Genomic DNA, 27,983 nt, shown 5'->3' with positions numbered 1-27,983 from the left:
GCTTAAATATCTTATTTCTTCATTAGGAAGAGAGTGTCTTTATTTGTGTCTTGGAAATGCCCAAGGTGGTAGATGGAACTGTAAGGCTTCAGTCTTGATTTAAAATTGAGTCTGGAGTATTTGTATTTTCATTACTTCAGAAGTCATGTTCTGAATAGCTTAATGTTATATGAGAAACTAAATAAGGAACAATAAAGGTTCTGTGAGAGAAAGCTAACTCCAGTTCTGGGGCATATCTTCTTGTATGTTCTTCAAAATTAGCATCTCAAACCCCACCAAACTGTTTTAATATTCTAAATCTGCTTTATAGAAAAGAAAACATTAAAGCAAAATAGCTTTCTTAAAGACAATGTGACTGAATAAAAAAAAGTGTAGGAGACTTGCTTCTAGCCACAATGATGCTTCCAGGGTAAATATTTTTCCTCTAGTTTTGCTCTCAATCCAGCAATTTTCAGTATTTTAGAAAAAACCCCATAAAATTTCTTTTAATCTTTAGAAAGATTTTTTTATTTTCAGTCTACCTGCTCTAGAAGTATCCAGCAAAATGAATACTCTGCTTTTAGCAGAGTCTAATGATAATGATTCCCTCCCAACAGAAATTACTCTGTAATTCCTACGCTTTGACCACTGAGCGATGCACTCAGTGTGCCCTTTGCTCCTTCTCCCAGTGTTGTTTCTCGTCACCACCACCTGCATTGCAAAAGCATTTCTCCAGCAGATTATGCTCACTTGCTTTCAAGGAAGGTGAAATCTTGTGAAACCTGAAGTGTCCACTGGCAGATTTCAGGGTAAGGCAAAGCTCTCCTTCCTGTGGTGGAGCTGCAGACTTTCAGAAAACAAAAGCCTCATGACCACATATGCCATGAGATCAAAATAATCCCTCCTGCTTTTGGCCATGTCCTTGGCACCTCATGTGTCAGTTATCAAAACCTCTTTCACAGTCGATGGAAGGGAATTCCCACCTTTAGAAAGTTGCACCCTCCATCTGAGAATGGACATGTAGCATGGAAGGACTTTCCTTGGAAATTCTTGTCCATAGCCTGTAGTTGGCAACTTAGTCTAAAAACTAAGTTTATGACTACAGCTAAGAGTACTGAATCCATGCCTAAGTCATCATGCAGCTACACCATAGTTATTAAATGCTTATGTGATTCTGTATTCTGGAAGTTGAGCTCATTCACGAAATACTTTTCTTCTGTAAAAATCAGAATATGCTACAAGCAACATTCAATTGAGACTCAGGATTTTATAATAATAGTTCTGTAAATGCCATGTAACAATATCTGAAGTCAATTAAAAGGTATTTGTAAAAGAATACTGGAGTATTCAGGGCATAGCCTTCCTCTGCCATGTGTTTGTTTGGTTTGCTAACAAAAAGGAGTTTTTATGTTTATCATCTCTGCAAATGAGATATTAAAAGACCCAATATATATTCCTCCTTGTTTATTGAATGGAATGCAATTGCCATCTAAGGAACTGAATTTCAGAATTTTTCATAGCTGTTTCTGGTGCTAATGTAAAAACCAGAAAATGGTATGGCTTTCAGGTACCAAGTTGAATCTGTGTAGCTTACACAAACAATCTTACACAAGTTTGCCCTGATGAACTCTACTATTTTTTTTCATCTGGAATGCATATGTCAGTATAGATCCTAATATAAACACTAATTGATGGGAAAAACATTTACTGTGGAGGAAGAAAGTGAAAATGTTCATTCATTTTTTTTCTTTTTAGGTTGCAGAACTGCTCCAGCAGATTTAGTTTTTATCTTGGATGGCTCTTACAGTGTTGGCCCAGAAAACTTTGAAATAATCAAAAGTTGGCTTGTCAATATTACAAGAAATTTTGACATAGGGCCAAAGTTTATTCAAGTCGGAGTTGTCCAGTACAGTGATTACCCTGTACTTGAAATTCCCCTTGGAACTCATGAATCCACTGAGAACCTCATCAGAGAGATGGAGTCCATACACTATCTGGGAGGAAATACAAGAACAGGAAGAGCTATTCAGTTCGCCTTTGACCATCTTTTTGCAAAATCTTCACGATTTTTAACAAAAATAGCAGTGGTTCTCACTGATGGAAAATCCCAAGATGAAGTCAAAGATGTAGCAGCAGAAGCAAGGAAAAATAAAATCACTTTGTTTGCAATTGGTGTTGGCTCAGAAATTGAGGAGGATGAACTTAAAGCTATTGCCAATAAGCCTTCATCAACTTACGTATTTTATGTTGAAGACTATATTGCAATATCAAGAATTAAAGAAGTTATAAAACAGAAACTTTGTGAAGGTGAGTATAAAATATTTTAGGTGTGCAAAATGTAGTTCTGTACATATGTTTTTTAATTTCACAAGCAGAATGCATGATTAATATAACCTAAGGGACCTGATACTCTTTCTGGGATCTTTCTTCTTGATTGTTTGTGGAAATTCCTCCCAAAATGCTATTTTTTCTGTCAAACAAAGATGTCTATTTGGGAAAGATGCGGTGGTTTAACACAGTATATGTTTAATTTCAATATGTATCCTTTTGCCCTAATCTGAATTTTTTTTCATTGATCAAGTTTATAAACACTAAAATATTTCAGCAATTTTCATACTGCTGAAACTATACAATTTATTGATTTCCTAGTTGCAACTGATACTCATGCACAATCAGCATTTTTTCTAGAGAGGTGAGAGGACAGCCTGCCATTACAACAGGAGTTCTTCTGAATACATGCTTCTAGTATGCACTGAAAAACCCAGAAGAAAGACTGGCAAAAATCATAGGATCGTATACTGGTTTGGATTGGGGACCTTAAAGATCATGTTCCAACCCCCCTCCCATGGACACTTTTCAGGAGATCTGGCTAATTAGAGCCCCATCCAACCTTGCCTTGGACACTTCCAGGGATGGGGCATCCGTAAGTTCTCTGGGTAACCTGTTCCAGTGCATTGCTGCCCTGACGGTAAAAACTTTCTTCCTAACACCTAATCCAAACCTACTCTTCTTCAGTTTAGAGCCACTCCCTCTTGTCCTGTCACTCCACGCCCTTGTGAAAAGTCCCTCTCCAGCTGTCTTGTAAGGCCCTAAGGTCTCCCCACACCCTTCTCTTCTCCATGCTGAACAACCCCAACTTTCTCAACCTCTTTCTACAGAAGAGAGGCTCCAGCCTTCTCATTAACTTTGTGGCTTCCTCTGGACTTGCTCCAGCAGGTTCACATTCTTCTTATATTGTGGGCCCAGAGCTGGACACAGCACTCCAGGTAGGGCTCACGAGAGCGGAGTAGATGTCAGGAGCTGTAGCAAGCAGTTATGATGTTTCTTGGAAGAATTTTATAGAAGAATTAGCCAAGACCAACATTGTAAAGGGACTCTTTTACTTTAGAATGCTAACAGCATTACTGCATTGAGTTTTCTGAAATTTTGTAAAACAATGGCTTTCTTTTATGTATAAAAAACATAGCAAATTTCTCCTAAAATGTATCACTCAGACTCTAGTGGTATTTTGTACACGTTGCATCAAGAATTGATGCAAGTCTTATTTCAGTTTTGCCACATTTCTGTACTTAGTAAGAGTGAAAAATAGATTTTGTTTGCTCTCACTTTAAGTATCAACTTCATTGAAAAAATATGGTAATGTTTTTGTTGAGGATATTAGTGTTTATTTCTTGCTGCATTAAACAAAAAGCATAGTAATTCCTTGTGGCTGATGTAGTAAGGTTGTCAGTCCAAAAATTAAATCAGCTAAGTGGAGCTAAATTCTTTAATAGAACTTCATGCAGGGAGAAATTTCCCTAAATAAGCACTAAATAAACACAATATTTTCTTTGACTAAAGTTTTAGAAGTGCCATTATAATTTATCAAGATGGATTTTCAGCTTTCAGCATCAAGTTAACTAGTACCCTTTAAAATTCATCTGTGGTATTTCACATGATTTACAGCAGTAATTTGTGAATGCTGACTATTTATACAAAGTGTACTTACTCTTTCACTTGATGTGACCCTTTGCTTTGTCTCCTTTATGTTGTGCACTTCCCTTGTTAGCATTTAGATGCTTCTCTCACTGGGCAATCAAAGCCACTTTGATTCATTTCTAGCCACAATGTCTTTATCAGGTGAACTCCAAGACTGATAAATTGGAATTTTTATAGCTAAGTTATGCATTATTTTATTGATTGATTGATTGATTGATTTACTGATTATTGTGTTGTTAAGATTGACTTGGACTGAGGGAGAGGAAGTTCCATGAGGGCTGAACAGCAATGGTTTGACTGTGATCAACCACATGAAACTGCCTGAAAATTTTGCAATTCTCTCTTCATGGTCTTTATGTAAATGTTAAAAAAGTGCTAGCTTTTGCTCTATGGAGTTTTAAAATCCATTCTGAAGTAAAAATGTAACAAAAAGGCCACAGGGGCAGTATTTCCTTTCTGGACAATGAAGACGGAGGTTTGGTGGTTCTTGGAGCAAGTATTGCTCTTAGGAACAGGCTTTCAGGTGGTGTCTAGTGTGCCTTTTGGGGACTCTAGTGTTTGTGTTAGAGTACATCAGAGGAAAAAAGACTTCATGAACCTTTCAGCCAGAATTGAATAAAATATTTAAGGAATATTTAATATTCATTATTTATTCTGAAAGTCCAATGTTTCTGTACTATAAATATCCTGTAGCAAAAAGAAAAAAAAATTGTGTCTCAGGAATGCATTTAGAAAGAAAACCCAGTGCAGACCTCAGAAGCTTGTCTGGACGATGCAGAGAAAAGTTGCATTGTCCCAGATACTGGGATTTAATATCACAAAGTTATTTCATGCTTTAGGAAGGAAAATAAACATCTGAAAATGATGTAAAAACACTTAAAGCATAAAAAATTCAGAGAAGGTCATAGAGTTGAAGTGACTGGTACTATAGACTGGAAATACAACCCCATTTCACTGGAAGACAGCTCTTAATTTTGGCACTGATTTCTGCATATCGTATAATGGCTCAATTAGTTATCAAAATAGTCCTGCCAGAATACTATCCAGAAGACCCAGAAAGGATCTACCTGACGGGGATTTTTTTCATTTAATTCACCAATGTGTCACTTGAAAGAAAAAATACTTTCCTAATGTGTAATTTTAAACATGCTTCATTTCTTTCGTTGGTATTGGTTTAGAACCAATTAGTTATTAGTTATTTTGGCCCTGATCCACAATCCTCTCATGAAGGAAGAATTCCTATTTCTGCCTTTAGCTTTTGATTTTACACCAAATTTGTAATATTCTAACTGATGGGAGACCCTATACTTGCCAGTGTATATGTATGTAGTTATCTGTAATCTCTGTTAATTGTGATGTGACCATTATCCAGCTTTACAATAAATGAGTTTGGAATATAGGTCCATGATAACAATGCACACTTGAAGAAACCTGAAGAAAAGCACTATTACTCTTTCTTAACAGGATAAGTAAACTTAAATCTGTGTTTTGAGAAGGATGAAAAAGTTTTGTTGGACTTTGTATTTCTTGTATTTTTGAAAGCATTCAGGAGGCAGACATTTTAATTTCCAAATTGTGAGCAGAGTTCTTGCAATTCTTTCTTGTAGAACAGACAGATAATTTATTTTTAATTTGGAAGTCAGGTGTCATTTTGCTATGGAGAGGAAAAGAAAACTAAGGGGAGTTTATGTGGCTTCTTGCTGCTGCTCCAGGTACCTGTGACAATCCCCATGATTGTCCTTTCCCACAACAGACAGGTTGTGCAGAAAGTTAGCATAATTTTCTTGGAGCATATATATCCTGCCTCCCCCACCAGAATAGGGGAGCTTCTGAGTGCCCTGGGGTTGGTTAGAAAGGGAAGTCATGCAGTGTTGTTCATACTGTGAAAGGAAGTCAGTCTAGACCTTTGAGCTGGTAATTCCCTGGCACAGAGACAGGAGCTCTCCAACCAATGGCTGGTCCAGATGGAGATAGGAGAAGTCTCCACCCCTTCACTGGACTCTATTCCTAACCTCTTCCCTGTCTATGAACTGCTGCATTTCTGAAGAAAGAGCGAGAAATGAATAATGATATTTATTGTAAACAGTTTAGCATAATTTTAATAAAACAATAAACTTTTTTATTGATTTGTTGCCCTAATGTTTGTTTAGTATTAAGTTTCACTGTCCTATCTCCTTTTCTTTTTTTTTTTTTTGTTTGAGACAACTTAGGTTGTCACAGAAAATATATCACACACTCTATTTTTCTATTCAGAATAACTTCAAGCAGATTTCAGTGTAACAGATAAAGCAGTTCAGAGTCCATTTTGAGTTGAATAAAATGAAAAGAAGAGTCAGAGATAATTTTAACTTTGTCCATTTTCAAACTTATTTTATAGTTGGGAGGGGTGCTGAATTCAAATTGTTAGTGCATTTGGGAAATTAACATCTATAATTTTATATCATTTTGGAACCGTGTAATTTTGAAATGAAATTCAATATATTTATTAGCCAGATATTTTAATACTCTGTAACTACAATTAGTGACAATTCGAAATACTGTGTGAATGCAATTGCAGTAAAATATGAAATCTTAATATTCTTGCTTCAAGTTCCTGAGGATCCTGCATACCACTTCTCTCATGTTGTACTTAACTGACAGTTCTCAGTTCTCTTTTTATTTCTTGAAAGGCAGATTAAAAAAATTAGTTGGGTGGGAGGCTACTTTTCTTGGAAGTCTTAAGTCATATTTTGGACTGTTGTTGCTTTTATTACTTTTCAGAATCTGTTTGTCCGACAAGAATTCCAGTGGCAGCTCGAGATGAAAAAGGATTTGACATTCTTGTAGGATTAGGTGTGAAGAAAAAAGTTAAAAAGAGAATTCAAATATCAAGCACTAATGCAAAAGCTTATGAAGTAACCTCACGTGTTGACCTCTCAGAATTAACAAGGTATTGAATTTTACAAATATGCTTCTATATTCAGTAAGATTTTTTTTTTTGTTTCTTTAAATGAGAAGGACTTATTTTAAGATTTATATGAATGCTCAAGTACTGCCTTGTTTTTTCCACCCTTCCCCCTTATTTAGGAATGTGTTTCCAGAAGGTCTCCCTCCATCCTATGTGTTTGTTTCCACTCAAAGATTTAAAGTAAAAAAGACGTGGGATTTGTGGAGAATCCTGAGTCTAGATAAGAGACCACAGATAGCAGTCACTGTTAATGGAGAAGAGAAAACATTATTATTCACTACAACAAGTTTAATAAATGGCACACAAGTTATTACATTTGCTACACCTCATGTAAAGGTAAGGAGTATGTCACTATTATGCTGAAATACTTATTTAAATGCACATTATTCCACTATTCCCCTCTTTGAGCAAACCAGTTTTATTGTTTTCTAGGACAATCTGAAGGTTGTCTTTCAGTCTTCAGTAATTTCCAGTGGGGTATTCCACTCTTGTAAGATTGTCTTAGCTGCAGATGAGACAGAGGAATGGAGACTGAATGACCCTATTCTTGCATTTTTAGCAGGAATATGTGCAGCCCAGAGATTGCCCTTCCTGCCACAGGGAGTATTATTTAAGTGAACAGAGAGGGCTATTTCAGCAGACAAAGACTGGGAAAGATTTGCTGCTGGAGCACTTCATGGCCAACTGGGTTCAACTTTTCTGGGAAGTGGAGGCCTGCATTCAAATCCCTACTCCAAATCAGGCTGAAGGAATTTTAAATATAAATCCTCAGTGAAGGAAGGACTCCTATCCAAGGAATAGGTCTTAACTACTAAGATTTTTCTAGTTAGAGGCATTTTATTCTTCTGTTACTGGATGGAGAATTTTTGCTTTTTCTTTCCAAATTTCCTCTACCTTTTAATAATTATTAGTGGGCAAAATAACTTTTTATTATTTTAAGAAGGTGTGTTATACTTGATCTACTGGAAACTGTTTGAAAATTCAGTTTCAAGTCAATACTCTATTTGTATTTATCTATTTCTTGGAGCTGCACAAACAAATCAATCTTATTAATGCACTCCCAGGTATCAATGAACCTCACCATGATAACACAACTTCTGTGTTTTGTTTGTTTTTGTTTCTCCATGCCTGCCTTGCTATTATGGAGAACAATAATTTCATGACTTTTTTAGAACTGTGCGTCTCTAAACACAGTATAAATGTCAATACACTCTTTATAAACATTTTTCTTTAATAAAGCTTTAGGATAATTTATCACCTCTCAATTTTTCACAAGTACCAATTGTTTTTCACCATGATTGATGATCTGAAGTGTTTGAGACATTATACCACTGCTGATAAATAGGCTTGTGGTGGCATGTTTTGTACAAATACAGGTTTGAGCTTGTTCATGGTCATAGACTAAAATAAAATAAAAATCTATGTGAGTTATAAAATAATTCCTAAATAGAAATTAATTTTTAACAATTGTAATATTTTCAATTACAATATTATTTGGCAATACTTTATTTGCCTATATAGTTTAGAATTATTTGTATGTAAAACCTGCAGCCTTGATCATCTCATCCATTAATAGCAGTTTGATTGTTGAAGTGCAGTTTTATCATTATTTAAATTGAAGGCATTTTGTTTTAAAAAATGCTGTTTTCTTCGTTTTTCTCAGACATTGTTTGATGAAGGCTGGCATCAAATTCGTCTCTTAGTAGCAGAAGACTTTGTAACTTTGTATATAGATGGCCAAGAAATTGAAACAAAGCCATTACATCCTGTTTTAGGTATTTACATCAGTGGCCTAACCCAAATAGGAAAGTATTCTGGAAAGGAGGAAACGGTACAGGTAGGCATATGCTAAAACTACAGTAATTCACTAATTCTGTTGTAGGTTAACATTACATTGGTGACTTCTGTTTTCTTGAGCTTACTCTTATAACTTAGACTGAAATTTAGTGTACAAAATTTAATACTTAAGAGAGAATAAAAATGATCAGGAGGACTTAGCACAAGTGATCTATCCTGTGACATGGATGCTTAACTGGTCTCACTGATTCCAAGGACAAAATTGATGTAATGTGACTGCCTGAATTTGGGAAACACTGTCTCAAAGTAAGACATTGCCTCTGCTTGATATTTGCATATGTTGTCCTTCCATCAGTGTATGTATGGATGATGCTGGTAAAAGAGGAAAATTTTGGTCAAGTTTCTTTCTCCTTGCTTTGTAGTCACAATAGTTTATGCTAGAAAAACTGACAGTGGTTTAATTTTGTTTGGAATGTAGCAACAAAGCAGAATGGCAAAAACTTTTGTTTACCCCATGCCAGTGTTTTTATTCAATGCTTTTTAAAGATTTATACTGTATACTAAACACTAAGCATTAGGGATGCCTTCAGATGCTTCACCAGAATTTACTAATCCTACATCTAATATGAGCAGGTCTATGTAGAAGCATCTTTCCAGATCTGTTAAAGTAAAAAGAAAGAGGTTGGGCTTGCCTGTGTTATCAAATTGTTTCCTCAATGATATTGGCAGCCACTGTAGTTCGTGCTGCATGTGTTTCGATTAATTCCCAGGGAATATGGATGGTGATTTCTGTTATTAAAAAAAAAAATCTTGGATTGATTATTTTTATTTAAATAATTATGTTGCAGTATGTTTAATTGGTTGCACATATTAATCATTGTGAGTAGCCTAAAAATATTTCTGTATATTTAATTGATTTTTAACTGTAGTGAATGCACAGACCTCTAAAGAGTCTTTTGTTTTGAATTACAGTTTGATATACAAAAACTGCGAATCTACTGTGACCCAGAGCAAAATAATCGAGAAACAGTCTGTGAGATCCCAGGATTTGTGAGTATGATGAACTTTTGAGGACTACTTGGCACTTTTTTACAAATCACTGTTTAAAGCTGACTTAATGAAGTTTTAAAATAGATAAAACTACATTGATTCAGCTGGTGCAAACACATGCTTGTTACCTATGCAATATCAAATGACAGGGACCTTCTCTGTTTCAGCCTTATTTTCTCATAAGGTTTTTTACAAGTTGTTTTAGTTCAGGTATTTAATTGTGCATTTTTGATATATATGAGTATAGAAGAATCTCAGAATCTTCTCTTAAAATTTCAGATTTTAAGCATTATAGAATAATGAAACTTCTGGGTTTTTTCAGTGTGAAATAATTCTTTAAATATGACTTTTGAACTTTTCAGATATACTCCTTTCTACTTGTCAGGTCATTTAATGTGTGAAATTTTGGTACATAATCAGCAAACCTGTATTTCTAAATCACCTTCTCCCATTAGAAATGTCTATGCTGAGGTGTGTGATAAATATGCCATTATCTGTAATGTTGCCATGATTTCAAGAAGCATGTTAAGTACAAGACAGAAATAAAATCAAGACTTTATGTTTCATGTACACAGTTAGCAACTCTATGGGGACCCTTTGGCCCTTTCTTGGTTCTCTTACAGTTAATTGTGCACTGCAATGTAAGACATACAAACAGATTTGGAAACTAGTCACGACTGACAGAGCCAGATTTGATCATTTGGCTCCCATCTCAAAGCATAAACAAGAGACTGATTTAAACATACAGATTCAAAATAATCTCCTTTGCTTGGTGGCTAAAACAAACTGAGCTAAAAATTATCAGCTGCTAGTGTCTTGCTATGCAGACCCACATTCCTCATGTTGTGATTAGATTTAGTATCATTTGGCTGATTTGACAATAGAACCATTGAATCTCCGGCATCCAGATTTTCTTTTTTGTCAGACTGGCATGTGTTGCCAGCTAGTCTGTTTTTCTTCTTTTTATTTGGGACTAGTGTGTCAGTTACATCCTTATCAGGGCTTTTTCAACTTTCAATCAAGCAGCAAGTAGATGAATGTATTATTAGCTGTTCTGAACTCTGACTCTGTGTGTCAAGAACTAACAGGTGCAGGAATACTTTTGTAAAATTAACTTTGAATCTTGAAGAAAAGAGAGTATTTAACTATTATTTAACTGCACTACGTATCTTTTTGCTCTTTACAAATTAAAAGTAGGATATAAAAAGTAATCAAATGAAAAATATTTGGCATAAAGAAAGCAAACACTAATAAGTCTTTCATAGCTTATGTTCTCTGCGAGTTATCGAGGGGTTGAAGCCAAAAGATTGTTTTTTGCCATTTAAGTTTCACTGCCTGTTTTTGTAAATTAAACTGGGACTTTGCCCATGAAATTATGGACTCCTTCAGAAAATAAAAATGTTGGATGATCTTCAAGGAGGAATATGTGGTTTGTGGTTATATTCTGTCAGAGTGTGGTTGTGTCAGAGTTCCTGAAATAAGCAGAGACTTCATGTACTAATTACAGACCAAATTAATTCCCTTTCGCAGAGATACCTAGCTGAATAGTAATTTTAAGCTCCTTCTATGGTCTGTGGAAAATGAAAACTTTCTCTCAGGTTTGCTCAAGCTGAAAATTGAATACAGAGGAGCTTTCTGTGTCCACTGAATGTGTATTAAATCTGCAGTGACTATGTGCAGTAGAATACTCCTGTGGACAGTGTGGCTAATGGTGGCTACTAAACTATTAAGACAAAAAATTTCATGGTTGCTCTGCTGAAGTATTTGGGGTTGGATTGTTCTGTGGTGTTGCAGATACTGGAACAAAAATCAATTGATAGTAGAGCCTAGTGCAGTCACAGGAAAGGGGAAAAAGCCAGCCTTGCCTCTGTGCTGCTCTGTGTTTTCCCAGGTGCTGGATTCAGGCAGAGAGCAGAGATTTCAGAAATACTTTGGTACATTCTCTGACATGAATGAACAAGCAGAGCATATTTTTGATGAGAAGTTACTTCTGGTAAAAGTTGGAACCAAATCTAAACATTTAGTGTGTAAATACTGACATAATTTAGTATTAATTCTGTCATTATCTTTTAAAAATTGCTACTGATAACTCCCATTGACAGACCCTTAAACACAGTTAACTAAATTAATTTTATATGCATTGATAGCAGCTGCACATAAGTCTCAGAAAGACTAAAAATTTTAAATATAATTTCTTGACAGTTACAGCTCAGAAATTATGATTGGTTTTGATAGTGTTTCCAAATGAATGGATTTTCTTTTTAGAAATATTGCTGTACTCTCAAACTGTGTTTCTTCTTGTTTCAGAATGGAGAGGTAGGCTCTATCCTAAACTACTCAAACTCAGTTTAAGGTAGTATTTGACTTTTTATAAGCTTCTTAATATTCTAGGTAATATACACTTTGTTCTCAAAAGGGGACAGAGATTTGATAAGCTTAAGAGTGCTGGACTTCCTTTGCTTGAACTCTAGTCAGTAGACAAATTAAAAATAATTTTTCTGAAAAAACATGTTTATTAGAATAAATGGTCTGATGTTTTCCCCTAGTTCAATTCAATTGCTGCTGTTTGCAGTGGGGTGGGGGATATGCATGAGGGATAATGCAGCTGGTATCTGCATTGTGCTTATGGGAACTCCCTGAACAAGAGCTTATCTGAAGACTTAATATGACAACTTCCCTAACCTTACTTGTAACTCCCAACTTGTACCATTGCAAATGAAATGTGGGTTTGTGTTTTGGTCAAGCGTTTGACCCCGAGAAAAAAATCCAGTCAAGAAACATCTTAAAAGGTGTCATTATTCTAGAAAATATGTGCAAATTGCTATGGAAAGTTTTAGATAATAAATAAAAATATACTTTTTAGCTTGGGTTCTTAAATGTTTGCCTTTCCATAGGTCTAAGGACTTGCTGGGTTAGGGTTGATGGGTGAAAAAGAATTTCTTGAATCTAACTTCAACATATATATTTAGTACAGATGTATCTATAATAGATTTGATTTAGTAGCTTTCCCCTTGCCTGCCTGAGTAAAGCACTGAGGTTTCATGTGAGGCTTAATGGTGAGAAGTGAATATCACAAAAAAAATCAATACATTCTAGAGGGTTATGTGATCTGCCAAGGTTTAGTGTTTAGTGCTGCAGGAGCATGGTTTGGAGGAGGTCACCTAATGATCTTTGCAGGATGGGCACTCCTGGGACCAGGACTAGTGACCTCTGGGAGTCAGTGGTAGCAGCTGTGTCCGGCCTCCCCTCAAGTAGCTTCAAAGTTGGAGCACATGCCTAGGATGTAGGAGATTTGGGGTTTATCTTCTTTTCAGGCTTGCTGCACAGGATAGCATGCCAATGGTTGGGATCATTATGATATACATATTACATAGTACATAATTTAACACATTTTAAAATTAAATTGCTATATTTGAGAATTGGTCACACTTTAAATTATGAATATAGATTAGCTAGGAGAAGCATCTCTCATGTTGCAAGATTTAAAATTTTCAAACCATATGACAAAATATTTGTGCAAAAACAAAGTTAACAGGTATTAGCCAAATATTGGTACTTTAAAAATTTTTATTCTGGATAAAATGATTTCGTGCATGAAAAGTAGTTGGAGGGCAATATTCAGATAAGCAGAAGTTCCAGCTGAACAAGGCAGTGAATGCCAAGACCTAGGTGAAAGGCAGCCTGGGGAAGGTCAGCTTCACAGAGTGTTCCAATATGTTTGTTGGCTGCCGTTGGTGTATGTGCTGATGGCTGTTTTCACTCTTGCTAGTGCATGAATGGTCCCAGTGACGTGGGCTCAACTCCTGCCCCCTGCATGTGCCCACCAGGAAAGCAAGGACCTCCAGGCCCCAAAGTAAGTCTCTCTTCTGTCTTTTTGAGTATATATGACCTGTTCCCTGCTACTCTTCAGCAAATGATGTTGCGCTTTTAATTGTTCAAGGATGAAATGGTTTTCTAAGAAAATCTTTTAATGGAGAGAGGGGTTTCTTCCTTCTTTGTAAAAGAATAGACTAGATGCTTACTGGGAGAGTTGCACATTAGATGTGCTGATGACCTCCTTTCTGTGTTGATGAAGAACTAAAATGAGAACTACCCTTGAGCTGCTAGCAAACTCAAATACCCAATATTTGCTTTATTGTCTTTCTCAATAACTGTGCTAAGCAGTGTTTACAGAATTATTTATAAGTGTAGACAAGAAAATTCCAAATCACTTGCCTTTCATTAAACACATGAATAAAAACCTTCTCTGCTCTTATCATAAAAGAGGTTACAGTATGCTGTAGCTACCTCAAATCAAAGGGCTTCTTGATACAGCGGAAAAGATTTCTGATCAGGGAATTGAAATCTGCAACACAGAGATCATCATTATTGTTTCATGCAATAGAATTTCTGTGGTCTTCTACCTTTTTTATTTTCTTTAGAAAAAAAAGAAGGAGAGAGAATGAAGTATTTATAATTTTAAAAGAATTGAAAACCACTTCCTGTAAAGTATGAAGGAATATGAAATTTCAGAACTCAGATGATCTATACCTATTGCCTTATGTGCAATTTTTTATCTACAGTGCACTACAATATTTGTTTGGGGATAATTGAATAATATAGGTGACAAGATGGTGCAAAATAATTGCAAAGGACTTTTAAGAAGAAATCTAAAAAAATATCTTTTTCATCAGCAATTGGTGGAGAGGAGTTTATTATTTGGCAGGTTTTAATCCTGGCTCTTGCCTTTTTAGTGCTTTTATCTTAAGAATTAGGCTCAGCTAAAGCACGTGAGAGATTTCTTCAGAAAAGAACTACTTCATCAATGAAGTTTTATTAAAGTTTGTTTCATCTATTTGATAAAAAGTGTTTCTATTTTTGTTCATTAAAGTGCTAAAAGACTAGAAAGCTTTTCAGTTGACGAGACAAACTTGTGTTGTAACCAAGCGTGGATTCACTTGTCCGAGTACTGCATAAGAAGTTGGGGAGAATTTTCCCCCCTCAAAATCATTTCTTTTTCACCATAGGAATTACTCCTCAATAGTAGGTCTCTGGACTTGTAGAGACTGTTTTGTGGAATGTGCTAAGGATAAGGTTGCTTTGTGCTAATTTGAAAATACTCTTACAATTTTAAAATGCTATATATTTTGTATGTTCACACATTGTTTCTCCATAGGGTGACCCTGGGCAGCCTGGGAATCATGGTTATCCTGGTCTGCCTGGTCCAGATGGTAAGCCTGTGAGTACTAAAGACTTAGTCATATATTGTAAATGTAAAACTAACAGGAGAAAAAACATGGAACACTGATACCACGTTTTTGAAATTTAGACAATTTTGTTGCCATTCTCTGAAACTGTGAATGTAACTGTTGTATGAATATGTCAATCATATTATTTCTGTTTCAAGGTAAAATACTGTCAATATTAGAGTTGGGTACTGTTGTAAAGCAGAGAACAGGCTATGAGTGCGTCTGTTGGTCTTCGCATTACTTTGCAGCAGTTATGTTACTGCCTTCAGTCTTCACTCCTTAAGAATTTGTTCACTAGAAAGTACTTCAGACCACCTAAAATCCTATCTATTTTTTTAGGGCTTGCTTCTTGATTCATATAATTTCTTTGCAGGCTACCTCAAGTAGTCCATCAAAATATGTAGATATGCATGTAAAATTAAAAAAAAAAAATAGTTCCAAACTGGTTCATTTAGCTGTGGTGATTCCATTTGTAAACAAAGTTAGTTTAACAGGAAGAAAATAGATGCTAAAATTAAAAAATGCAATAGTTTCTAAAAATTGAAAATTTCTCTCTTTTAAAATATGGAACTTGTTATATTGAAACCTGAGCATGGTAACCCTGATGGTCCAGATGAGCAGTGCATGCATGAATTTTTCATCAGTCCCACAAGCAAATATCCTCATTTTACCTGTGATATAAAATGTTTTATGTCTCAGGGAACTCTGAGAAACAAGCTTTTAATTCAGACAGCACCATAGGCTTACAGGTAGTTATGTAGTCAGTCTTGTTTAATGAAATAGCTTTTGCATGAAAAGCTGTTCCGGCAAAGTCAGTCTCTGCTGTTCCCAAACACGTTTTTATGTTCTTCTCTAAAGTCATTCCAGTTTGCCTATCTGTTATTAATTTTCTTGGAACAGTATAAATGGTCAACAAAATATTTCTTCCTTTGAGAAAGGATTTAGGCATGCATTTATATTATTGTATGAAACTGATTTTAGAGTAAATATCTAATAAAATTTACTTTTGTTGGTTTGGTGGCAAATATAGTGTGTTCACCCTATTTGAAAGAGAACCTTCAGTCCTGAACTCATCAGTTGAAAAGAGAATTTTCACTTCTGTCCATTTTACATAAAATGGCAGCTCTGGCACTGCTGTTCTTGCAGATATGTATGTATGTCACACAGGTACTCCTACTGAGGGCTTGTGATTAGGGAAAGAGGATTTGAGCTGACTTTAGTGAAAAAAAAATTTGTAAGCATTAGCATATAGATTGATGATCCATACTGCAAAAGGAGTAGTGATACATATATATATACTCATTTTTTATGAAATTTGTGGGTTTTTTTATTTTATAGAAGGTGTTTTTTAATTTGCCCAAACAATCACTCTGCTATTTGCACCAGATAGTGATTCTAACTTTTTTGACTTTCTGTGAATTTCCTTTTGAATCTTCTCTCTTCCAGCTTTCTATTAAAAGAACACATTGACAATGTGTTTGATTTGTATTGAAATAACATTACAATATTTAGCCCTGAGCTAAATATGCAGTTTTGTAAGCTGAAAACTCTTCTGCTATCCTCCATTCATCTTGTGATTTTGAAATTCAGTTCAGCCAGGAAATTGTCCTCTTCTACTTCTTCCCCTGCTCAGTTAGAGGGAGAAGGGAAATTGCATTGCAGAGATTTAAATTATTAAATAAAGTTTTATTTTTATAGAATTATATCCTACAGAAAGTCATAGCATTTTTTTTTTTTTTGAGAAGAAAAAAGTGGATAAACTTTTAGAGTAATATTTTGATTTGGTGAATTTTTTCAGCTACCTAGGAGACCTATAAGCACTCTGGGGATTCTATACCATCTACAGTTAAAGCTGATTTTGCTAGAACTGCCTTGAGCACTAAATGTAAAATGCTTGATAGAGGATCCATGTATGACAGAGACCTAGAATTCTGTTTACTTCTATATTAAACATTACCAGCTGGCTCATCGGCTACTGCTCAAAGGTCTTTTGAGAAGAGGGCACAGCAAGGACTCTCTTGTATCTAACCCAGCAAATAATTTTAGATCTGTTTATTATTCCTAGGAAGCTCTGACTGATTTAAGGAAGAAATCAGACAAACACGCTGCCTCCCTTGTACTGAAAATTTTCTATTAGCTCCTTTTTACCAGTGTGGAAATCACCTCAGGAAATTTTTTTGCCACAGTTTTAAGCTTGAAACCCACTTGAAAATAGGATTATTACTTCTCTCAATTCAAATAAAGATCAGATTCTGGGTATTTGAAATTGGATAGCCCATTTAATGGGATTTATCAAATTTAGTTTTGTCTGCCTGTTGAAATATCTGAACCAAATAGCCTCAGAATATTATAGAACAATTTGTCTTCTAGTTTTATATGCTTTCTTGATAAAATCCTCTTGGTAGCTCATTTTGTCCACTGCAAGGATGTGTTTTTAAATGAGCTATGCAAAATTCTTATTCTTCAGTAATTTGCCTCTCTTAAAGGATTCTTTAAAGCCCTTGTTAATTTTGCATGAAAACTGTCTATCTTTGCTGTACTAATTGAATCAAATCCACCAAAACATGGACATATATTTTGGTTTCTAGCAAAGCATTCCTGAAATTCTCTTTTTAACTCATGAATTATTTAGTATTTCTTTTTGTAGTCTCAGTCATTCAAATGATTCTTTTTTTATTTGTATAGACTGTTATATTACTTCAAGTTCATAGCTAAGTGCTTAGTATCAAGAATGGAATTTTTATTATGTAGAGATATTACAAAACTAACTGCATAATGTATTAGAATATACCTTGCTTGTTAAAGCTTATTTCTGTAACTGGATAGAAGCCTTTAAAAGGATTGGCAAGTTTCAGTTATTTTTCTTAAGAGAGAGAGGGGAAAAAAATGTGTCTGCATATGTGGATTAATTTTTTTTCCAGTGGAAAATAAAACAATATGTTATGCTTTTGTGTAACAATTCTAAAATGACTAGTTTTAGCTAAAGTCTGGAAGCTGAGAACTTCAGCTGCAGATATGAAAGCTTTTGAAATCTGAAATCTAAACCCCAAATGTATGATTGTCAGAGCAGTTGCTAAAATCTGTGACCTAAAATTATAGGGTTGTGACAAAAGTTCTTTAGTAAGCAGGAGGATTATTATTTTATATTTATTATTATAAAAATTTCTTTTTAAATAGGTGTTTGGGAGTTTGTGTGTGTTGCTTTTGAAAAGTCACAAGTCTTGGTTCTTTCCCTAGGGATACCAGGGATCAGCAGGAACTCCAGGTATCCCAGGAACTCCAGGGATTCAAGTAAGTTTCTATTTAATTCCTGGAATTTGAATATCTGAGACAAATCCTGCCAAGTCTCTCTCAATATCTCATTTGTCATTGAGAGCTGAGGTGTGAGGAATGAAGAGGACACAAAGTGTGTCATGAAATCAGGGGCCATCCTTGGGTGAATTGCTTTGAAATTCACATAGCTTTGGGGCTTGTAGGTAGGCTGACTTTTAGACTGCAAATCTAAGCAGCACTAGGTAAGGCCTCTAGAAGATGGACTCAGCTGTAGCTTAGACATTCTTATCCTGATCCAGAAGCCAAACAGTAGTTTCTTCAATTTTTCTGTGAATCACTAGCAGTGACCTCAAGTCTTGTCATGGTGACGGATTGCCCATAATTCACAAATCCAAAGCAAGTTTAGCATAAAGCTCAGATTAATGGAGAAGAATTCTTTATCTTTGTTGCATTAATTTAGTTATCCTTACTTGAGACAGTTGTTGAAAACCTCTGCTGTATTTTACTTGTGGCATAATCCAGTCTGAATGATAGTCAAGGATTTAATCATTTGTGGAAATAAATATCTGAGAGCCTGCTGGGGCCAAGAGCAAGCCTGCAAAATGGGATATGTGGAGGCTGTCTGATGGGCTATTGCAGGGGACATCTCTGGGCTCACCCATTGATAGGTTGTGATTTTGAACAGGCTAATATAGCTATGATTTTTTTTTTTTTTCCTGGAGTGGTCCTTGGTTAGAACAAAAAATTTTTCAGTGTTCCTCAGTTACGGATCATGATAGTGAGGCACGTTCATCCATGCTGGGTACGCATTGTGCTTAGTTCTGCTTTTGTGTCCAGTCACCAAAAGGTTGGAATCACTCAGCTGACACACTGGTCTCTGGCCCTTGTTGTGTCACATTTCTGTTTCTAATTCTATATCAGACTGTACTATTATTATTAGTATTTGAGCTGGTGTTCATTTCTTTCTCAATCTAGGGACCTCGTGGCTTGCCAGGTATCAAGGGAGAACCAGGAAAAGATGGGGCAAAGGTAAAAGAACCCAAACAAGAATGACAGATAAAAAGCTTTTACCTTTTATAATTTTTGGTTGTACAGGTAATAGCATCAGTATTTTCACATGAGTGTTCTGTGAGAATTGTTAGCTAAAAGGGTGATAAGGAAGGACTAAGAATCCTAAATTTAAATTCTGAATCTGGCCTTCTTTATTTAAAAAAGTTTATATTGGCTTTAGCACTGCCAGTAACAACTTTATTTCACTGAATAACATATACTGAGAAAGTGTATCTAAGTATGGGTACCTGGAAGCACAATGCAGACATCTGTCAGAATGGTTTCTTTTTAAATCTTTTCAACCTTTTTCTCTTTGAGTATCCGGGTGACTTAGGTAGGATTTTTTCTTTTTTTCTGGATTGCACTCTTTATCAGAAAACACTGGCTAATTGAATGCAAAACATTCTGTGGAAAATTCTAGCTGAGATGTAGCCAGTAGCTTGGAGACATAGACAGATATGGAAGCTTATATGTAACTGTCTCCTGGTAACCAGGATAAACTTCATTCTGGATCTTGTATATACACAGTGAATAAACTGCCATTGGCTGTGGCCTTCTCTCACATTTCTGCCCTATGTTTAGAAAAGTTCTAAGCTGATTCTAATGACAATTATTTTGGTTTCGATTCATTAAAACTTCAAAGCCCTTTCTGTAAAACAAGCACTTGTTTTCCCAACAGATCTTAGAATTTTTTTCTAAAGTTCCCAATAAATAGGTCCTCAAATTCATCACTGTTCAGCAGAATGCTCAAATTCAGGTTTAGAGCTGAAAATTGGTTATGTGTTTTGTGCTTTATTCATCTCAATCCAATTGATTTTAGAATTTAATCTAATCAATGAGTCAGTATTGGGCTATGTGTAGAAATTAAGATGCTGCTGATGAAAAGCTCTAATTGCTTCACAGTGCAGGGTTGTGACAGATAGAATATTTCCTATTGCTCAGTCTAGCCTTGTCTAAAATAAGCCAAGAAATAGGGCTTCCAGCACTGTTTTAGTGAACATTTCCATTGTAAAATAGGTCTTCCCATTAGAATTTTTTTCTGGAAATTCTGCCTAAATTTTCATTTCTTTATTTCATCTCATCACTTGTAAAATTTCTGAAGTAGCTAATTTAAAATTGTTTTAATTTCCAAATGTTTTAGTTTATTCAATAATTGAACCACAACTTCTGAGTAGAAATTGACTCCACACTTTTTCATTAAGAATCAATGGATATATGAAGTGTTAATTTTATAACCTTTGCTGATTTTTAAATGCCATTCCATTGTCTGCTTTTAATATTTATTTGTTGAGAGATATTTTGATAGCATTATTCCACAAGCTATCATTCCTGTGGTCATGTTCCTGCCTACTGCAAATATATGACAGAGCTTTCCAAATCTGCTTAGGCATGAATGGCTTTGATAAACAGCACTGAGACATGTTGTCCTGGTTTAACCCTTGTCTTAGAATTTGTAATAGTCTATGAAATAGCTTTCTAAGCATAGTTTACTATTCCTTCTATCTGATTGAAATATGTTAAACAAATTGAAATATATTGTTCAATATAAAAATAGGTATTAACAGAAAGAAAGCATTCTGATTGCCCAAAAATGATTTTGTGATGTTTTCTCGTGTGAAGTAGTCTACTGAACCAAGCAACTAGGATTTGTTTTATTGTTTCAAAGCAAATAGTGACAAGTTGTAATTTAGGATTTCATTGTTATTGCTCAAGGGAACTTGCAGACAAATTTTCAGTTAAATATCTTCAGTACCTACAGCAAAAGTTTGGAATTCCTGATACCTGACACCTTTGAGAGCAATAAGAAGAACTGGTATTTTGCCTTGTCATTTCAATTGCTAACTGCTTTTACTTAAGTGGATTCTTTCTTCCTCTGAAATGAGAACTCATTTGTCAAATTGCCGAAGTTGTTTTATAAGTTAATTTGGTTTAACTAAGTTTCTTTTGTAGAGCAGGTACTTAATACCTTATTTTTTAATACTTCAGTAATTCAGACAAAGTTGGTAGGAAATTTCATAAGGTCATAAATTGCTGCTTTTGAACCTCCATAAGACTTACCAAAAGATTAGTAAATTTAGTCTAAAATTTAGTGATTAAAGTTTTTCTTTTATGTAATGAATTTTGTTTAAAGATAAAAAAAACTCTTATTGGTCATCACACCAATGTTATGAAGTTGATACTGTGATATATTACATCCTTCCACTATTTGTTGATCAGTTGATCACAAGAATACGAAGATTCTTGTAGTATATTACCACTAGTTTGATACAAGGATTTAAAATATGTTTGCTGTTTCAGGGTGACAGCGGACTACCTGGTTTTCCTGGATTGCATGGAATGCCAGCACCAAAGGTTGAAATTAAATGTTCTTGTTACAATATTCCTGTGTTTCAGCTTGCCCTGTAGTTCAATTTAGAGGGAAAACATGTCTATATGCAATACTATTTCAGAGCATTTGATGAATTGCTCACAATTAATAGATATGAAGGTGATATTTAGGGAAAATACATGCCATGGGATTTTATTACATAGATATCAAAAATAGAAACCACTTGTTATTTTACTTCTGTTTTCCTCTATGGGATTTTATATTAATTTGATTTTACTACTACTTAGAAGATTCTTCATCACAAATAGTGTTTCACAAAAATAAAAACAATTATATGATTTTCTTGTCATTCTACTCGAGTAACACCATTTTAAATAACAGTTCTGACTTATCACAATGAGTTTAATTCATGTGTGTGCTCCCCAAAACAATTTTACTCACAGTTTTTGCTCATCTATGTTAGTACTCAACAGAATTTACCTCTTGCCTTTTCCAAATTCATGTTTTTAACTCTTCAAATAAGGTCTTCAGAAAAGTCCAGCCCTTTTCAAGGAGCTGAATTTTCACTTAGGTTCCTGCCTCTATTAAAGCAATGAAAATCACAAGGTGTCTTCTATAGAAAGTGGAAGACTTAAGCCTGCAAACCGTGGATTATCTCACCACCAGTGTTGGACATTCTGGCCTTCTCCTCTAGGAAAGCTGGGCAAATTCAGGATTTGCATTTAAGACTTGGGCTTACATAGAGCTCTTTGCCTTCTTTGTGTCTGCTATACATGTATACTTAAAATATATATAAATATATCTTTATGTAACTACTTGTATTTTTAAAATTGCTCATGTACATTTTGTCTAGGGAGAAAGAGGTCCTAAAGGAGATCAAGGAGTGCCAGGAATATATGGAAAAAAGGCAAGTGACCTTATAAGCATAAGTTAAAGCAGAATGCTATTGGTATCTGTAATGGGGTCACCTAGACTGTCTGCATGGTGCAAACCCCAGGCACCCTCTCTCAAGCTCCCTTCTCAACAGTACAAAGGACAAAATAAGATGGAAAAGCCTGATGGTCCAGATAAGAGAGATCACCTGCCATTACTGTCACAGGCAAACCAGTGGCTACTTGGGGAAAATTAATTTAACTTATTGGCAACTAAAATAAGTCTGGATAGTGAGGAAAAAAAACCAAAAACCAAACAACTAAACCCCTTCTCCTCCACCCTGCCTTTTCCCAGGCTCAACTTCCCTCCTTCATGGGATAGGAAATGGGGAGCAAGGTAGGGTGGTCTTTAACAGCTTCTCCCTGCTCTTCCCCTCACCCTCCTCCCCTGCTCCAGGGCAGCTCCTTCCCATGGGCCGTAGGTGTCCAGGGCAAACCTGGCCTTGCACAGATTCTCCGTGGGCTGCACATTGGCTACCACAACACCACCATGACCCCTCCAAAGGCTGCAGGGGAATCTCTGCTCCAGCACCCTCTTCTTGGGGTCTGCAGAGCTGCCACTTTTCTCCTCTTTCCTCATTTTGTTGGTGTCATGTGTGTGTCCCTTGTTGAACACATTCCCCACTCCTTCCCTGGCCGCGACTCAGCTGCGCCCTGCAGCGGGCAGATGCATCTGGCTGGAAACGGCTGTCTCCGGCTGGAACTGGCTGTGTCTGGCTGGAACTGGCTCTGTCCAGCTGGAACCGGCTGTGTCCAGCTTCAGCCGGCTGTGTCTGGCTGGAACTGGCTGCGTCCGACTGGGGCATCACTGGCCTCCCCTCAGAGAGCATCCACATTGCCACTGGTAGCCTGGGCATGGGAGCCCCAGACAACATAATTAATATTTTTATAACATGTATATTCACAGAAAATGTAATTCTTTATTTACAGGTCAGAAAAATGTTCAGTGCTTTTACTGGATGTATTTACATTTAGTAATGTCAAACTCATGCTCTGCTTATTTGGATATTTTGAGAACCTTTTCATTCTGTTAGTGGATTGGTGTAATTCATTTTCACATAGCACAAAATGCGTGTATTTTTTGTAAATATGTCTATAGTGTAATACACCATATACAGGGCATATGTAATAATTGTATTGCAAAGAAGTCTATGTTTTTTAAAACAGATGTGCATATTACCAAACAAGAGAGAGGGTGAGGAGTTAGGGAAGGGAGGAGAAGAGCACATGAAAGGAGTGAGGCTGATAGCAGATGAGATGTCTTAATCAGTAATTTAAATAAAGCAGAGAGTATAGTTTGGCCATCCAGTGTTAACAGCTATATTTTCACCTGGCCTTATATTTTCTTCATGTGTTTCATCTAGAGTTTTAAGCAATTTGAAAGAGGGTCCGTGTTAGCATTTCTGCAATTTGAAGCATATTTTTGTTTATGTAATGGGGTTGTAGTTATTAATTGACAACTGCCTGAGTTAAGAAAGAAATAGATCTTCTGTAATTTTTCAAAATAAGAAATAGCATACATGAATTATTGGTTAAATCTACTGAATTTGCAGCATAAACATTGAGCACTATTTACTTTCCATTTGCTGTTTTTCTCAGGGTTCAAAAGGAGAGAAGGGTGATACAGGGTTTCCAGGACTGCCTGGGCGATCTGTAAGTTTTCTGAAAACAATTAGTTGTTAGCTTGTGCTTGTTAATTTACCTGCTGATTGCTGTTAAATGTTGCCACAGGGAGACCCTGGAAGAAATGGGAAAGATGGATTACCGGGTAGTCCTGGCTTCAAGGTATGTAGAAATGGATCTTAATAACTTGATAAAAGTCTTCTATAGCATTGCCCGTGGTGTAAACATACTGAGTTTATTCTGTGGAGTATTACTGGAAATCAAAATAATGTTGTTACTGGGAGATGTAGAAGTTTATTGCAGCAATGAGCAACTTCATTGTTTTCAATTGTTCCTTGAGCAAAGGAAAAGCTTTTATTAAGAGTGTATTAGTCATCACTGGAGATTGTTTATACTTTATCTCCCCTATCCTTTTGTGTTTCTCTAACCCTGTGATTCTGTTAAAGAGATTTATATACAAGCACATGCTGGAGAATATAATTGCTTTTGAGGGGAGCTGCAGGAAAACTAGGGGAAAGTACCTTCAGTATTGGATTAATATTTTTATATGTGGTTTTATTCTCTTCACTATGCAGTGCTGTTCGTATTTAACACAGAACAGTTTTTCAAGTCAACTAAGTATGTGTCTACTGTAAAAAAGGCAACAGGATCTGGTATTCATATAACGTATTGTAGTTTGTGAGCTTCCTGGATGTTTTGCTTGACAAGTTGTTGCTTGCACTGTTCTAATTTGTTAAAACATAGACTTCAGTAGTATCAGATAAAAGTCCACAAGGAAAATATTTTAATAATATGTGATGTAAATGCTAAACAGAATTGATCTAAGGAAGTTTTTCAACAGCAGCTTTGTTCCTATAAGGTTAATTTTTTATAATAATGAAATTAGCTAGGGCTGCTCAAGATTAATGTTACTTCAAGGTCCAAAAATGCAAAAATCTGAGTGCATTTTGAATTTTAAGCTCATATTGCTGTATTTGGAGATCTGGATCTTCTATTTTGCGAACATGCTCGTCTAGTGCAGTTGGGGATGCAGCTGGCATATCTGTGACATCTGCTGCAGCAGGGACGTATGACACAAGACCTGTGAGAGACCTAAATCTTTCCAGGCATCAGCTGTCAATGAGGTGGGTCAGGGTAGTATCAGTGGAGTCTGGAGAGTAAATCAGCTCAGAGAAGGCAGACTTGTAGGTATCAATTTAGTTGTGCACATAAGAAGCCCCTGGCGCATTTGAAACACATTAGTGTTCAGAACATCCTCAGGGAGCTGAAAATGTGACACAACTCCTATGGAAAGCCAGTGCTTTTCAGGAGTGGGAGTACACATGATACCATTGAGTATCTTAGATATGATCAAATTTCTGTGTATGGGCAGTGGAATTCAACTCCTGGTGTCTAGTCAGCTGAATCAATCTCCATCAGTTGTCCTGACTAGACTTCTGTTATCTGTGATATGAGCTTGGTTACATCCAGGAATTTATTTCAAATGAATCCTCTCTTATTTTACATATATATATGTGTGTGTGTGTGTATGTATGTGTATATATATATGTACACACATACAGTGATATCATTGCTAAGTTGGAGGAGAAATTCCTTCTCTGATACTTTACAACGTAGGAAAAAAATTAGATTTTTTTTCTTCCCTGGTATTTGATAACATGGAAGATAATATTCACAGTTAACATTAAGATAAAATTTTAACTATCACTGGTGGCAGTTTAGAGTGAAGCATTGTGTTGCTAAAGCATGAATTTGGAGAGTACTTTCATATGTTTTATGCTTGTAAGTTGTATACAGACAATTCAGTATATTGTGTGAATGTGTGTACATTTAAACTGAAAGACATTTTCTGGACTATTTTCCTTATTGTAGTACCAAAAATATGACGTTAAATTTGCAACATAAACATGATGATGCACCTAATGATGTGCTCATTAAGTTTTATTAATTTTATAATACAATAGTTAATAGAAGCCATATTTTTCATTCAAACATTTTGTTAGCCTGACTTCAACATCTGCTTGCTATAAAACATTGCTTCATTCTGGGTCTGTAATCAAATTCAGAATGCTAAAAACAGGCTGTCTTTGAAGGAAATTTCTGTTGGAACTTTCCTGTATTTTTACAATATTCTTTTTGGGAAAGAATGTGGAAAAAACATGGATGTAAACCCAGATGCTACCCATTGTTACTTGAAGTCCAGCTCTTATAATTTTAAGTTAATTAGTGCCAGATTATTTTATACGTGTGTGTGTGTGTGTGTGTGTGTGTGTATCTACATCTATATCTATATCTTTGCCTTGTATATGTGCTTTTTTTTTCTTGAATTATTCAGATTTTCAAAATACTTCAGTATCATACATACTTTGATAAATATTTGATCATTTTTTGTATTGTTGTATTCTGAAGTACTTTGAAATATTTTTTCATGGTATTATTTATACTAGCAATTAACCAGTAACAGTCTGTTATTGTTTTATGCATTTTTTTCTACAAGAAATTGCTGTTCTGAGTGAACAGAAATTTTTCTCTCATCTCTTTTTGCAAGCTGTTTGACAGCTGTCAGACACAACATGAGGTAATATTGGATTGATGATGCTTCTTGCTGTGTATTAAACTGTTAAGAGATGTTAGTTTGGTGAAGTCTCAATGTGTATTGCTTTGAAATTTTACTTAGATTAAAAATATTATTTACTATGTAAAATAATTATTTTTATTATGCAAATAAGGTTGTTTTTTTATGATTTTTTGTAAAGGGAGAAGTTGGGCAGCCTGGATCTCCAGGCCTAGAAGGACACCGAGGAGAACCTGTAAGTGATTAAATTCCTGACATATCCTTATGTTTTGTTTTGTTGGGTTTTGTCTTTTTTTTTTTTTTCTTTTTTTTTTTTTTTTGCTAATAGCTATTATACTTCATGTTTAATTTGTGTTGATTTGAATTGGTTGATATGTCAATTTTTTAAAAAATGCTTGTTCATTTTCTGCTGTTCATCTTTAAATTTGATTTAATTAAAAGCAATGAACAAGCCTTTAAAGTCAAAGATGCATTAAAAGAAAAGATTCTTCACCATATTGCTGTTGTATATACTGAGAGTGATACATATGGTATGAAATTGTCTCATTATTGGCTTCTGTCCTGTTGATGTTGTTAGATATGAATAATTACTTACTTGAGGAAATATTCTGGATGGGTTTAACTCTCATATCTACTACATGATAGTAGGAATGATTGGTATCTTCTTGCAAATACTTGTTAATCATACTTTTAAAGTATTTTTTTCACTATGTACCACTGCCTTTCCTTTGCCCAGTTTTACTGGCCTTTTACTTCCGTGCATCTTTATCTGCATCTCTCTACTTCTTGCTTAGCTGGGGACTCTGCTGCTTCACTTTTGCTTTGCTTCTTTCCAAAGACATTGTTCCTCTGCTGGTATTTGGGCATCTTCTTTTACCTCCCCTTAATATCTGATAGGCAGGCTTTGTCCTTCCTTGTTTCCTCCTTGTCCTCCTCTGTTCCTCCTTGTTTCCTTCCAGGCCGGCAGACTGCTTGAAGCAGAGGAGCCAAGATAGCAGCTTTGAGTGCTGAGAGACAGCCAGCTGTCATCAAACCATCAGCAATTCTTCTGCAGGCCAAGAGCAGTAAACAGAGCTCAGTTGGTGGAGCACTGCCTTACAGATGAATTGCCTTCTGAATTACATTTAGAATTGTAAGATAAAGAGATACAGCTTTATACAGTCAGAAATTTTGTGGTACTGCATGTAATGGGAGACAGTCTGAGTTACAGGATCTGAAATAT

General features: G+C 35.5%; 1 protein-coding gene across 1 annotated transcript in view; it reads left to right on the top strand.

Moving 5' to 3' along the window:
- The window catches only part of COL21A1 (collagen type XXI alpha 1 chain), an 83,210-nt gene that overhangs the window by 22,105 nt on the left and 33,122 nt on the right, over positions 1-27,983 (top strand). The window contains exons 3-17 of the mRNA XM_030267367.4: positions 1,735-2,286; positions 6,718-6,886; positions 7,024-7,240; positions 8,568-8,741; positions 9,674-9,751; positions 12,059-12,067; positions 13,521-13,604; positions 14,907-14,969; positions 18,217-18,270; positions 19,228-19,281; positions 21,601-21,654; positions 22,485-22,538; positions 24,163-24,216; positions 24,295-24,348; positions 26,943-26,996. Coding sequence (XP_030123227.3) covers positions 1,735-2,286; positions 6,718-6,886; positions 7,024-7,240; positions 8,568-8,741; positions 9,674-9,751; positions 12,059-12,067; positions 13,521-13,604; positions 14,907-14,969; positions 18,217-18,270; positions 19,228-19,281; positions 21,601-21,654; positions 22,485-22,538; positions 24,163-24,216; positions 24,295-24,348; positions 26,943-26,996 — 1,724 coding nt within the window. The remainder of the gene's footprint in view (positions 1-1,734; positions 2,287-6,717; positions 6,887-7,023; positions 7,241-8,567; positions 8,742-9,673; positions 9,752-12,058; positions 12,068-13,520; positions 13,605-14,906; positions 14,970-18,216; positions 18,271-19,227; positions 19,282-21,600; positions 21,655-22,484; positions 22,539-24,162; positions 24,217-24,294; positions 24,349-26,942; positions 26,997-27,983) is intronic.

The sequence above is a fragment of the Taeniopygia guttata genome, chromosome 3 (genome assembly GCF_048771995.1).
Source record: "Taeniopygia guttata chromosome 3, bTaeGut7.mat, whole genome shotgun sequence".
Taxonomy (NCBI): domain Eukaryota; kingdom Metazoa; phylum Chordata; class Aves; order Passeriformes; family Estrildidae; genus Taeniopygia; species Taeniopygia guttata.
This window is presented reverse-complemented; position numbering and strand designations above follow the sequence as displayed.